Below are 13,698 nucleotides of genomic sequence, written 5' to 3' on the forward strand. Positions count from 1 at the left end.
GCATATTTTCCAAATATTTATATATCTACCACCCTAATTAAACACAAAAGGGAATTTGAATTCAAATTTGAATTTGTGTAGGATGATTGTACGTGCTGCAAGGTGGAATTTCGCAGCTGGAATGAAGTCAAACAACTTTGAGAACATCCGCCTACATATTTCCCCATTTTACCTAAGCAAGTGATAATATGGTGAGTAATTCATACATATAGTATAATAGAGTCATCGAAAATTTTGGAATTTATATAACAAACTCAAATATTCTTCAGTTTTCAATACAAGGCAATACAATAACTATTACTATTTTTACTATGCAATTGTAGTGCCGCTCAGAATTTTTGGGTTTTTTCAAAAATCCTAAGTGATACTGCATTGTAATGGGCAGGGCGTATCAATTACCATCGGTTGAACGTCATGCTCATCTCGTCCCTTATTTTCATAAAAAAAATAATTCCATATTATGTTTACTCGGTATTTAAAAACTAAAATATAATTTTCCGGTCTGTCTGTCTTTTCTCCGAAATCCCCGCTCTGAGTTTGAACGACTTTTTATTACTTATAGAGCGTTACCTTTATTTTTTTTTAATATTGAATTAGAACTCCTAGCAAGTAACGAAAATATACCAAAAGAATGCTGGGAGAGTTTCTTCTTATTCTTCGGTCAGCGGTGGAAGTGTTTGAAATGACATCAAAAAGAATGCTAAAGGAATAAATTTTGAGAAAATAAATGCCTTTTATACGTTTTATGCCTTTCAAAGGCTTACTGTACAGATTGTAACGTAAACTAACGGCCGTTTTCAATAACCTATCTATCCTTAGTTTAACTTACTAGAGGTAGACAAATCTATCCTTTTACGCTTACTTACATTTCAATAACCTATCGACATAAAGGATTGGACTATAATTATATTGGACATAACTTCATCTCTTAACAGATCTTATCTATCCATAGATAAGATCTTGTCAGGATAAACGGTGACAGCAATGTATCCGTAACTAGAGATACGTTATTGAAAACGGCCGTAAATGTCCGCAGACAGAATCACTGACAGTTGCTACTATTGAAAAAGAATGCGATTATAAACACACCTGCTACAAACATACTTTTTCTTCGAACAAAGCATCATCAGAGAAAGTTAACTCCACTGGTGTTGATGTAATGTGCATCCGAAATGGGCAATCCATTGTGTGAGAATTATGTGATTTTCACGATACCGGCTGACCTTGTTTGGGGACCAATGTTCAATGAAACTAGGGCTGCCAAACCCTACTATATAATATAGTATCCTACTATTTAATGTTCCCGCCCGCTTCGCTGGGCGAATTATAAGAGGAAATAAAATAAACAATAAAAAAAATAAATAAATTTTGCATCGAATGGTGGTAGTTTCATGTCGATACGATCAGTGGTTTAGGCGTGATTGAGCCTGAAACAATGACCATTTTTATTATCTATACTAATATTATAAAGCTGCAGAATTTGATTGTTTGTTTGTTTGTTTGTTTGAACGCGCTAATCTCTGGTACTACTGGTCCGATTTGAATGATTCTTTCAGTGTTGGGTAGTCCATCTATCGAGGAAGGCTATAGGCTATGCTTTTTTTTTCAAAATTAGGGATCCGTAATAAAATTGCTATTTTGTAACACAAGGTGTAAAATCGAAAACCTATTTTTGCGTGCGCTGCAAAACTATTGACAATAGAACAAAATGATGTACAGGCTATAATATAGGCAATATTTTATTACTTATAAAACTATCGCGCGAATTATACTTTATATGGCAAAACAACGTTTGCCGGGTCAGCTAGTATAATTTATATGGCAAAACAACGTTTGCCAGGTCAGCTAGTACATATACGAGTATAAAGAAAGACTAGCCGTTTCTGCCCGCTTCGCTGGGCGAATTTTAAAAGGAAATATATTAAGTAATAAAAAAATAAGTAGCCATAACCCATCTAGGATAAATATCGCATCGAATGGAGGTAGTTCCATGTCCATTCGATCAGTGGTTCATTCGTGATTGAGCCTCAAACAAAGACCATTTTCATTATATACATTTATATAGATTAGGCGCAACTATATTTTATCAGTATACACGGGGTATATTTTCTGTGATGAACAGAGTGGAACGATGATCGCAATAGAGTATCCGTCTGATAAAATAAGAGTTAATGATTAGTTTTTTATGGATGTATGGTATAAAAGTATTTGTCCCTGTCCACAGTATATTGTTGGTACTGAATACAAAAATACTATATTTGGTCCAAAAAAAAAGTTTGCAGCCCTAATGTAACACACGCATTTTAAGAATTAGTATTAATTTTACGCATACTTTAATGCATAAAAATTGTATGTTTACATTTATTGAAGTGAAAACTGCTTTAGGCACGCATTTATTTTATGGGCATTGAATGAGACTGAGTCGTCACGCTCGGATATGTAACGCTAGTTCTGGTAAAGTCGTTATGTATTTCGTGTCTGTTTTATCTTTTATCTTTAAACGAGCAATTCTTGTATATATCTTATCTTAACACAATATATTTAATTACGTGACACGTTGTTTGTCCGCGATAGACTCCTAAACTAATGAAGTATGTAATGAGTGCAGTTTGGTCCAACTTGAGAGATAGGATAGTTTTTATTTCGATTTGGGACCCATAATTATTTTTATTTCCAATATTTGTTTTGTATGTATGGGCATACATATTATTTTCTATGAGAGAATTTATTGACGCACGGTTTAACAGTTCCGCTGTGTAACAATTTCATTATAACGACAGAGAGCATTTTTTACGAAATAATTCTTGATGATTTCAAATATTATTGGAAAATTCCTATATATTTTATAATAACAATATTTTTTATTATCAACAGAACCACGTTTGTCGGGCCAGCTAGTATAGACTCTAAAAATAACAATAATCGTAACTAGAATAAGATTAATAAATTAGATTGTATAAAAATACGCAATTATTTTTATACTTTTTAGTGCATATTATATCTATTGTTTTGGAATAGTGTTTTTGAAGTCGATTGTTTTTTTGTAAAAATATTTTTTGATTTTAAGTGAATTTGAAGTACACTAACCAAATATGTGTAGATATACTAAATTTTTCAATGCAGCAATGGAAAACCTAAAAATAAATGTAAATTTATCATGGATGCCAGTGTCAGATTTGTACTAAATTACAATGGGACCACACGGAAAGCACCAGCTTTCAAATAAAAAAATAATTATCAAAATCCGTTCACCCAGTCGAAAGTTTTGAGGTAACAAACATAAATAATACCGACGAATTGAGAACCTCCTCCTTTTTTGAAGTCGATTAATAAGTTGTAATGCGGCAGTTACCACTTTCCAGTTTATATGAGAAAACATTATGGAAACGCATTTCTATAAAATAGTTTTCCTCCTGGTTGCTATAATTATACTTTCTTACCTCCTCTATCAGATGATCACCGTGAAGTTCACCAAGACTGGGTCGTTTCAAGGCTCGTTTAGAGTTTCTATAATTTTCCATCCTCGGCAAGGCTTCCCTCGTGAGTTGGGCCAGTGACCTCTTCCGTCTCCATCCGGCGTCATGCAGCCAGGTGTCAGGTTGAGGGTTGGGGTCCCCTCGTTCCACCGTCTCCACAGAAGACCGCAGTGGCCGTGTGATGATAGCAGCACCCACGTGTATGCCATTCTTCTTGTTATCATTCGTAACGGGATAAACTGTAAATCTTGGGACCTCACTGAAAAATACTCTTCAATTACAAATTATTTCTATGGAGGAATCTAATTTATAATAGATCGTAACAGATAATTCGAAAATTTAAAGTGGAAAATAGTATCAACGCTAAATGCAGATTGAATTAAATATAGTATAGTACATAAAATACACCCAAAACCTTTTTAATTTTTATAATAAGTTTATAAAGGGATTGTAAGAACTATTTAAAAATATAAATTCGGCGGAATTCCTAGTACTTAGTTACGAGAACGGATATTTAAATTGCTTAATGAGTTTAATTAATGTATGGGGGATTCATTTTTGTTTTTTTTTCTAAATTAACTCGCCGTGTGAGCTCTTATGCGTTATGTCAAGTAGTTATTTGAGCTGAAAATATGTAATGTGTGCTCCTCAATCACCAGGTAAGCGACCAAACCTTCCAAAAGGTTGCATGAAGTTGGTCTTCCTGCTCGAAGACCGCTAAAGTTCCAACATTTGTAATTTAAGTTAACAATCACGTTTTTCTTTGGAAGGGAGAAATGCAGGAACCCTAGAATTCTGAACTTTTTTGTTGACTATGTAGTCTTATTCTTCTTATAATAGTTTTATAGTAGTTAATAGAGAACCAAAGTCACCGACATAGCCAGATAGTTGTGGAACTGAAGTGGCAGTGGACAGGGCACATAAGCTCGAAGAACAGACGGCTGTTGGAGCAGTAAAGGTTCTGGAATGGCGACCACGTACCGGAAGACGTAGTGTTGGTAGACCCCCCACAAATGGACCGACGATCTGGTCATGATCGCCGGAGTAGGTTGGATGAGGGCAGCACACGGCCGTCGTCATGGCGATCTTTGGGGGAGGCCTTTGTCGAGTAGTGGACGTCTTTCGGCTGAAATAGATGGAAATCAAATATAGTTTATCGACTTAAATATCTCACCTGTCATCCTTTGTACCCATTCTCGTATTCTTCACTGCTTTCCTTTAGTCGTGTGTGCTTGTGCAAATCTAGGGTGGAAGAATTGTATTTTTCAACTTAAATATCCACCTCATATTCTCGCATCTGAAACAACGAAAATGTTATATACAGTGTTGATATTAAACAATAAGAAAGATTTGCAATAAGTTATTAATGAAATCAATTCAAATCTGTATCATATTCTTGGGCGTTATATTGTAAAGATTTTAAAAATATGCGTTATATTTATTTGTATTCACCGCCATTTTGGAAACTAATCGGCAAGAATTATATCAGATTTTGTTTGGTAAGTATTTAAACATTAACATTGTACAAATATACAATATGTTTTTGATATTCCTTATTTTTGTGCGTTATATTTACAGTTAGTGCAAACAGCGATACTAGTTTTGTGTAAATGTGTCGTAAAATGCCTTGTAGGAAAGTGTATGTTCAAATTCAAATATTTTTAATCAAAATAGGGTTCAAAATCTGTTGATGCTAAAACTAAACTTAAAAAAGTACAACCCATTCGAAAATATATGCCTCAGACCTGAGAATAACAGGCGCCAGAAACTCAGCGGGATATTTCTATAACTCGACTTATTTCAAGATATATATTACTATAGATACTGAAGTCGAAGTCGAGGGCTTACTATACGAGTATTTAAATACCAATTTCCTCACATATTGTGTCACACAACAATTTTTTTCGATACATTTACGAAAAAACAGTACAAATAGGTAATGAATAAAAATGAAAGTAGCAACAAATTTTGACGTTTCTAAGGATAAATGGCGCGAATTTTTAAAAGGTCTCCCGATCTTGTGGTGGACATTAGATCTGTCGTTTCGTCTCAATTTCATTATTGTTATTTTATTTTTGGATGTCATGTATCTTTGAATATTTAAAAACATTGTTTAATTGCAATAATAACGAAAAAAGTTCATGGAACTTTTTTTTGAGTCATGAAAGTTTGTACCTGTGTTTTTTTTAATCAAACGAAATTTAAGTTCACGACTAATAAAATCAAATATTGCCAAGCTCGTTTGACCTACTTCATAAATTTTAAAACTCTACTGTCAATTTAAATAACATGAATACGAATTGCCTTATATAAAAAGTTCTTAGTAAAAACTAATGAATGAGTGTTGATTTAATTATTCTACAACTATCATCATTGATGGCGCCTTCGTATTAATCTGTTCATATTAATGTGCGTCATTGTAAAAAGCTTATTACTAAACAGGTTTATATTAGAAGCCAATGTTCTAGAGTCCACACACAAGGCTTACACGATGGCTTTCGCGCCAGTTATAACCAGTTACAGTCAGCATAAGCCAGTGAGCAAGTGACGTCATGCCCCAGGCCCCTCGTGGTCGACTATCACAGTATTCTTGGAACTTTTATAAAAAAAAAAAAAAAATTTTCGATTTGAATATGGATAGATTTGAACACGATTGAAAAACTGGTTTGTTACGTTTATTCATCCTCTTGCTTTCGTTCATAGCAATATACAAAGGTACTATGAGTTCATAGATAATAATTATGTAAACAGATAAGTAATGCTAATTGAGCTCAGCCATATTATAGTTCTCATTTAGACCAGGATGGCGCTAGTTTAAGTTGATAAATATTATGCTAGTTGAGCTTAGCCATATAGTTCTCATTTAGACCACCATGGCGCTAGTTCCGTTCCCGCGTACTTAAATCATTAAGATTAACAAAATCATCATAATATATACATTTATTCGACACGATTACGATCAAAACTTGAATGCGTGACCTTGATTTTGAATTGTTAATATGTACGATATCTAGTTAGTAATCCAATAGGATATCTAGTTAGTTAATACTCAAAAAACTAAGGCCTAAGGAAATACATCGGGCTGACTGTACACGACTTGTCAATAAAAACCAGTCACAGTTACAATAACTTCCTTTTTTTATGATAATAAGGGACGACACGAGCAGGATGTTCAGCTAATGATTATTGATACGTCTTGCGCATTAAAATGCAGTGCCGCTCAGGATTATTGAAAACACAAAAATTCTCGTCACCTTGGGACATGTAGCTTGGGGCATCTTAATAGCGAGCGGTGGGCACGACGAGGTAATGTTGCCACACTACGACTCTGCCTCCATTCCTCGCTACTTCCCATGCCACTGGTCAAGTGTGTGGCAGGCCTATGACAAACACTCAACACATTTACATTTCACATACATTCATAACATACGCACAGACGGGAATAGACAGTTATGCTTTAACACAGGTTGTGTTCATTGTTTATACTGAGTGCCTACTCAGATATAGCTAAGGCTATATGTTGATATAAGTATCAAGCTTTATATCATAGTAATATTTAAATAAAACACTAGAATTTATTAGCTATATGTTTTACACTTATTAGAATCGCATTAAGCGCCTAAATATTATTGAAAGTGATGTGCCTATGTGTACAACAAATTCTGTTTATTAATCTCTCTCCTTCTCATTACGGAGACTGCTGGCAGGTCCGGACTTTAATAATATAATTTTTGACAATTTTATTTAAATGTAAAACAAGATCCATTTTACTCAACAAAGCAATATTTATTTACTCATACTACAAGAAAATATTTTCACTAAATTAATAATATTTTTACTTATTACAAAACTTTCGTAAATTGCTTTTATCTACACCCATGCTTCAAATCCTCAATTAAAGATTCTGAAACAATTAGATTATTGCCAAAACTAAAACACCCAATGTTCTAATAACCATTACATCATCCAAACGAGTGTTGTAATGTTGTACTGAATTTCATAACAACACTCCTATTTTTTTTACAATCCCTTCATGCTCAAAGAGTTTTAACAGACAGTCACATTCTTATTGCTCGATGCGTGGTATCTGTATGAATTTCAAAAAAAGAGCATTTTCGTTTACGCGCGTTCCACACTACCAGAACGTCGCGCGCCGTAAAAAAAAGTAGTTTATTTCAATCCCCGCCATTTTTCTTAGATATTTTTATTGCTTTGTTTACAAAAAATGAGCGATTCATTTTAAACGCTGCAAAAGAACATAATATTCAAGTGAATTTTAATTATTGCACTATACAAAATGTAAATTACTACTAAAATGATTCTTTCGATAATATTTAGTTTATTTGTATATAATCAGTAATGTATGATATTAGGTTACTACTAGGACTGGCTGTTTTAATGTTAGTAGTAAGCTAACTGTTTCAGAATCTTTTAGAGGATTCATATTATGGTTGTAGATAAAGTCTTGTATGCAACTGTTGATAATTAGGTATTAAAACACTCATGTGATACTATTATCACACTCGGCTTCAAATCCACTTTCGTGTTTTAATACCCCTTATTACACAACAGTTGCATAAATAACTATTAGTCCATTTGTTAGCTATTAGCTATAATTGGGGTAAAAGAGTGAAAAACAGACATGCACTGGGCGGCAATTTAGTTTAATATAATTTAAATAAAAAAAAGATGACGTAATTTGAAAAACAAATAATTAATGAGAACATAATGTATAGCTTTTTATATACTTAAATACAAATTAAAATTCAATTATAAATTAATTAATTGATACGTTTTTAATGACAAAAAAATATGAATGTTTTTTATCTCAAATTAGGCTTAAATTGATAAAATACAGTTATAGAAATCAATATTCTTATAACTAGTGACGACTAGATCGTCTCTCTAACTCTATAGTCTATAAGAACGTTCCAGTAAACAAACCTCACATTCAATATAACTCTATGGAAAATGTTTGCGCCTGAAAAGTTATGGATCCCGACCACCTAGAAACCCAACGATTTTAAGTTTATTTTTTTTATGAAAATAAGGGACGACACGAGCAGGACGTTCAGCTGATGGTAATTTATGCGGCCTGCCCATTACAATGCAGTGCAGGATTCTTGAAAAACCCCAATAATTCTGAGCTGAACTGCGCTCGTCACCTTGAGACAAAAGATGTTAAGTCTCATTTGCCCAGTATTTCACTAGCTACGGCGCCCTTCAGACCAAAACAGAATAATGCTTACAGATTACTGCATCACGGCAGAAATAGGCGCCGTTGTGGTACCCATAATCTAGCCGGCATCCTGTGCTAAGCAGCCTCCACTGGTGTAAGTTTTCTCATCAAGACATTTCCAACGATATTTTTTGCTTGTTGAGGAATTAAAGTTTCAATATATAGGTAAGGTTATCTTAAACGTGTGAATTTCGAGTAAAAATTGTATCCAACTTTTAACATGATAAGAATATTTTTCAGTTGTTGGGGTGCATCGACTTCCGGTAAAACGGAACGTATCTGCTGGATATATACGAGTCCCTCAGTAGTTAGTCAAAAAGTGTGAAGACATCACGAGTACTGAGTTTTTGGCAATAACTTTTTGCATATAATATCGGTTTTATATTAACATTGAAGGCGTATTATTATTTGGATTACATTGATACAGGTATATACAACAAAAGCTGAGCCGACAGACGTCGTTCTGTGCACAAAAAAAAAGTGTGTGTGTACGTATGTATGCACCCAAGAACTTATACTTCTTTGGCCTAACAAAGCAAAAATCTTTAAAATTATTTATTGAAGTGAAAACCTATTTAGAATCGTTGTGAATTGAAAGTCGATGAAACGAAAAAACGAGGCTATAAAAAGAGACAGACACATGAATTCATAAGATTTCATGGGAGAAAATGTGATAGCAAGCAGTGTTTTGGTACCAGGCGATCATAGTTGAAGAAGAGATAGTCTTATGTATGACGCGAGTTTACCGCAATATATTCTGACGCATGCGGACGACGTATTACTACATAGACACCAGGAGAAGATTTTTGTTTCACTTCTACGTGTGAATTGCAAACATGATTTTTTATTCCTCGTGCTATTCTACGTTTGTAGAAAGTATACAATATTGTTAAAATCTTGCAACGATGGCTTTGACAATTAATTATTAAATAACGAATACGGCTGTACGGGCTTGAACCCTTTGCCTATCCTGATAATGGACGAAGAAACCAAAAAAATAATAACGAATGACGCAAACATCTAAATATTTTAGGAACCAACTTCAGCCTGTTACTTGTGTTACAATGATGCGCGCGCATCTTAAAATTTCACTCTCATAATTTTTTCGCAACATGCCTAAAGAAGTATAACTTCAAAACTCTTGCGGGTGGACTTGACGTGAAATCAGTTCAAAGCTGATCTCTACTTGGCGAAAGGAATATTAAAAGGCATTAAAGGCATTTATTTTCTCAAAATTGATTCCTTTAGAATTCTTTTTGATGTCATTACTACCCAAGTCTCTACGCCTTATACTTCCAGAGATATTGTGATTAGTACATAGGTGGAAATCTCTTTTATAAATATACTAGCCGTTCCAGCCCGTTTCGCTGTGTGAATTTTAAAAGAAAATATATTAATGAAGGAACGTTGGAATTCAAAAAATAATCTAAGATATATTTCGCATCGAATGGTGGTAGTTTCATGTCGTTAACGATCAGTGGTTTAGGGGGAAAGAGCCTCAAACAAAGACCATTTTCATTATATATATATCTTAATATATATAAATTACGTGACACATTGTTTGTCCGCGATGGACTCCTAAACGAATGAACGGATTTTAATGGGGATTACTTCATGGAGTGCAGTTTAGTCCAACTTGAGAGATAGGATACTTTTTAATTCGATTTGGGACCCAAAATTATTTTTATTTCCAATATTTGTTTTGTGTGGACATATTTTCTATGAGAGAATTAAGTGACGCATGGTTTGACAGTTCTGCTGTGAAACAATTTCATTATAACAACAAGGAGTCTGTCGGGTCAGCTAGTATATATATATATATATATATACTCGTAGATTTATAGAAACAGAAGTAGGCTGTTATCAATATTTGTTGATTGTAAGACGCTGGAAGCCCAGCAAACATTACACAATAATTGTGTCCATTAAAGGGATTATTATCGTCTCGCAAATTCACACTTGTATCTTACGATACTCAAGGAAAATAAATACCCGTGTTAAACTACTTTATATGTGCAGTGCCTAATTAATTACGTCATATATATGAACACATAATATTTATTGTTAACTATGTATATAGTATTATTTGTGGGCAGTTAAGGTCTTTAGTTATTAAGTGAATAGTTAATGGATAGAATGAGAACATTTTTTGTACATGACTGTTTTTTTGAAATAAAATAAAAAACAATAAAATTATGTTTAACTTGTACTGTAACATGCCTTTTTTTGTATAATATTTTATATTTATATATAAATAAGGGACGAGACGAGCAGGACGTTCAGCTGATGGTAATTATCATTACAATGCACTACGACTGCGCTCGTAACCATGAGACATAAGATGTTAAGTCTCATTTGCCAATTTCAAGCTACGGCGACCTTCACACGGAAACACAGTAATCCCTACACATTACTGCTTCACGGCAGAAATAGGCGCCTTTGTGGTACCCATAATCTAGCCGGCTTCCTGTGCAAAGGAGACACCCACTGGTAAATGGCATGTTTTAATAAATCTTAATGAGAACTTCAGAGTTTGGTTGGGTCGATATTTTTTTAGAGTTATAATTATTTATTCTCTAATCTAACAATTTACATTATTGCTTCTCATTGTCATAATTAATTCTAATTAAATGATTTCTTTGGAATTATTTAAGGCGAGGTATTCCCAACACTTTAGGCAAAAAGCGCTCGTATAACATCGACGCGGGTATGGCTGAAACACGAACCGAACGATGCGATGATTTTTTAAAACTTACAGTTGCGCAAGACTGCGAAATGCTGTGATATTTTTATGCATTTTTTACTATAATGCCATGTAAAAGTTTAGGTCTTAATCTATCCAAAAGATAAAGCTTCAATTTGTCGATCAAAGATGAATAGAAAATTATACAGATTAATATTTTGTTGTTGGAGCAAGTGAGTTTCAATGTTAACCGCTGATTTTATTCATTTTGCGTGTGCAACCCAAATTGTTGCACGAAAATCTCCTTGACGAGATGTAGATGCTTTAATTTGGTGATTTATTAAATTTTATTTGTTGATGCCACAATAATCAGAAAATTAAAACTTTTTTTCTAGTATTTTGCTAGACATAATACAGTACAAAATAATATTCATATATTTCTTTATAATACGCCAAAGTTAACTTGAGACGTAAGAGTATTTGTCCATGACCTTCTCACTTACCGCTACTCCTTGCTAATTGCTGAAGTCATTACATTGAATTGTCTAGTAAATTTTGACAATCATTAGAATTAATACAATTATAGAGTTGATTACTTATTTGTTACAGAAAATAGTTTTAGGATATGATTGTTTCATTACCACAAGCGTATTAGCTGATATAGTACTGTCTCTTATAGGAGTTCCACCACAGCATAATGCACCAAATAGAGATGATTACATAGTCGTAAACAAAAACAATATATTACCAGGTTCGTATTTAAGTAGAATTATACAATCTTGTTATTAGTTCTCGTAACTAAACTACGTAATTGTACTAAAAATATTTATTTCCTGTGGGCAGATACAAATCTACGAAGAATTTTGAAATTTCAGATTAATCTAGTCTTGAGCTTTTTCTAAATGCAATAATTGATTCAAATTCAAATCGTTTATTTCAAATTAGAAGTATTAAATCACTTATTGCACAAACGAATCAACAACCCATTCGAAAAGATATGGCTCAGATCTGAGAAGAAAGAGCACAAGAGTTCCAGTGGGCTGCTTTGTAATTAAAGATCCTTTAGTCTATTCCCGAGGTGTGATATTATTCTTTAAAAAGTTACAAATACTATATTAGATATTAAAAATAAATAGAGAAATATACCTCAAAAAAGATTATTCAAATTGATTTGGCGAGGTAGTGAAACAGGAGATGAGAACATTTGTTTTAAATATATATATATATTAAAACAATAATTATATGTTCTAGAAAAACTACATTTATTTGAAAAATTAAAAGATGACGAGTGGTTATTTTATGATATTGACTATGATTTCAATAGCGCTGGCCATTTTGGGCCCCATAAACATACCACCAATGGATTTTCCACGATAGCACCAAAGGTAAGGATGTTTTCTTGAAGATGAATTGAATAAAAAGTTGCTGCCGTGAATAACATTGCGATTTTTTTACAGATTGAAAACTTTAAAATACGTATTGGCGATAGTAAAGGTTTCAGTTTATATGACATCATCAAAATAAATTTGCTCTATAATTATATTTCTAAATATAAAGGAGACGAGAAAAAAACATTGTCTAAATGTGACAAACTATTTGAGCCTGGTGAAATGTTGAACCATGTAAAGTTAGCTGTTGAGATTAAAAATCCGAAACCAAGAAAAAAGCCTAGTAAATATCTAGTTTTACCTGTTGAAAATGATAATGAAAACAAGAACGATAAAAATATTAACGAAAGTAGCGAAGAAAGTGATAATCAAGATACTAATTTGATGATTGTTCCTCCGCATGGTCGCCAGATTCACCCATTAAAAGAAAAATCAAAAATGGAATTACTCGAATTATCTGATTATGGATCTGATGACTCTAAATTTGATCCTAAGAAATTTCGGGGTGTTGGATGAGATTTATTACCAAATAAACTGTTGGCACACATGAGAATGTGGTTCTTATTTTTTGCATTATCTTTAACAGTTATAGTGAAAGTATGTACTTATATCGACAACATTTTAAACATAATAATGTATTAGAGAAGCCATTTTATCTTTCATAGGTTAGTAAATAATTGTCAATGTCAAAATCAGCGAGAATGTGATTTATTGAAAGACTAAACAGGTTTTTTCTGACAGATTACTTTTAAATCATTAGTAATACCACTATTTAAGATGTTTTTAATTTACAAGTTGACTAGTGCCGTGATGTGAACGCAATAGAATAGATTTCGTAGCTTGGTGATTTCGATAATCGATAAAAATAACGAAGTATTCTAATCTACTCTACACGGAAGTATTAACATGCCA

The 13,698-nt window shown here is 33.1% G+C and overlaps 1 protein-coding gene and 1 long non-coding RNA gene across 3 annotated transcripts in view; one reads left to right on the plus strand and one right to left on the minus strand.

Moving 5' to 3' along the window:
* Positions 1 to 13,698, minus strand: part of LOC126980138 (bumetanide-sensitive sodium-(potassium)-chloride cotransporter) — a 104,005-nt gene that overhangs the window by 72,967 nt on the left and 17,340 nt on the right. For both annotated transcript variants that reach the window (XM_050829713.1, XM_050829714.1), the window contains exons 2-3: positions 4,651 to 4,773; positions 3,441 to 3,735 (exon numbers count right to left, since the gene is read on the minus strand). In XM_050829713.1, the coding sequence (XP_050685670.1) occupies positions 3,441 to 3,735; positions 4,651 to 4,670 (315 nt within the window). In that variant the 5' untranslated portion in view covers positions 4,671 to 4,773. The remainder of the gene's footprint in view (positions 1 to 3,440; positions 3,736 to 4,650; positions 4,774 to 13,698) is intronic.
* Positions 12,030 to 13,287, plus strand: LOC126980166 (uncharacterized). The gene is made up of 3 exons (XR_007732965.1): positions 12,030 to 12,149; positions 12,650 to 12,783; positions 12,856 to 13,287. It is a non-coding gene; the product is annotated as an uncharacterized LOC126980166 (long non-coding RNA).

This window comes from Leptidea sinapis, chromosome 5 (genome assembly GCF_905404315.1).
Source record: "Leptidea sinapis chromosome 5, ilLepSina1.1, whole genome shotgun sequence".
Taxonomy (NCBI): domain Eukaryota; kingdom Metazoa; phylum Arthropoda; class Insecta; order Lepidoptera; family Pieridae; genus Leptidea; species Leptidea sinapis.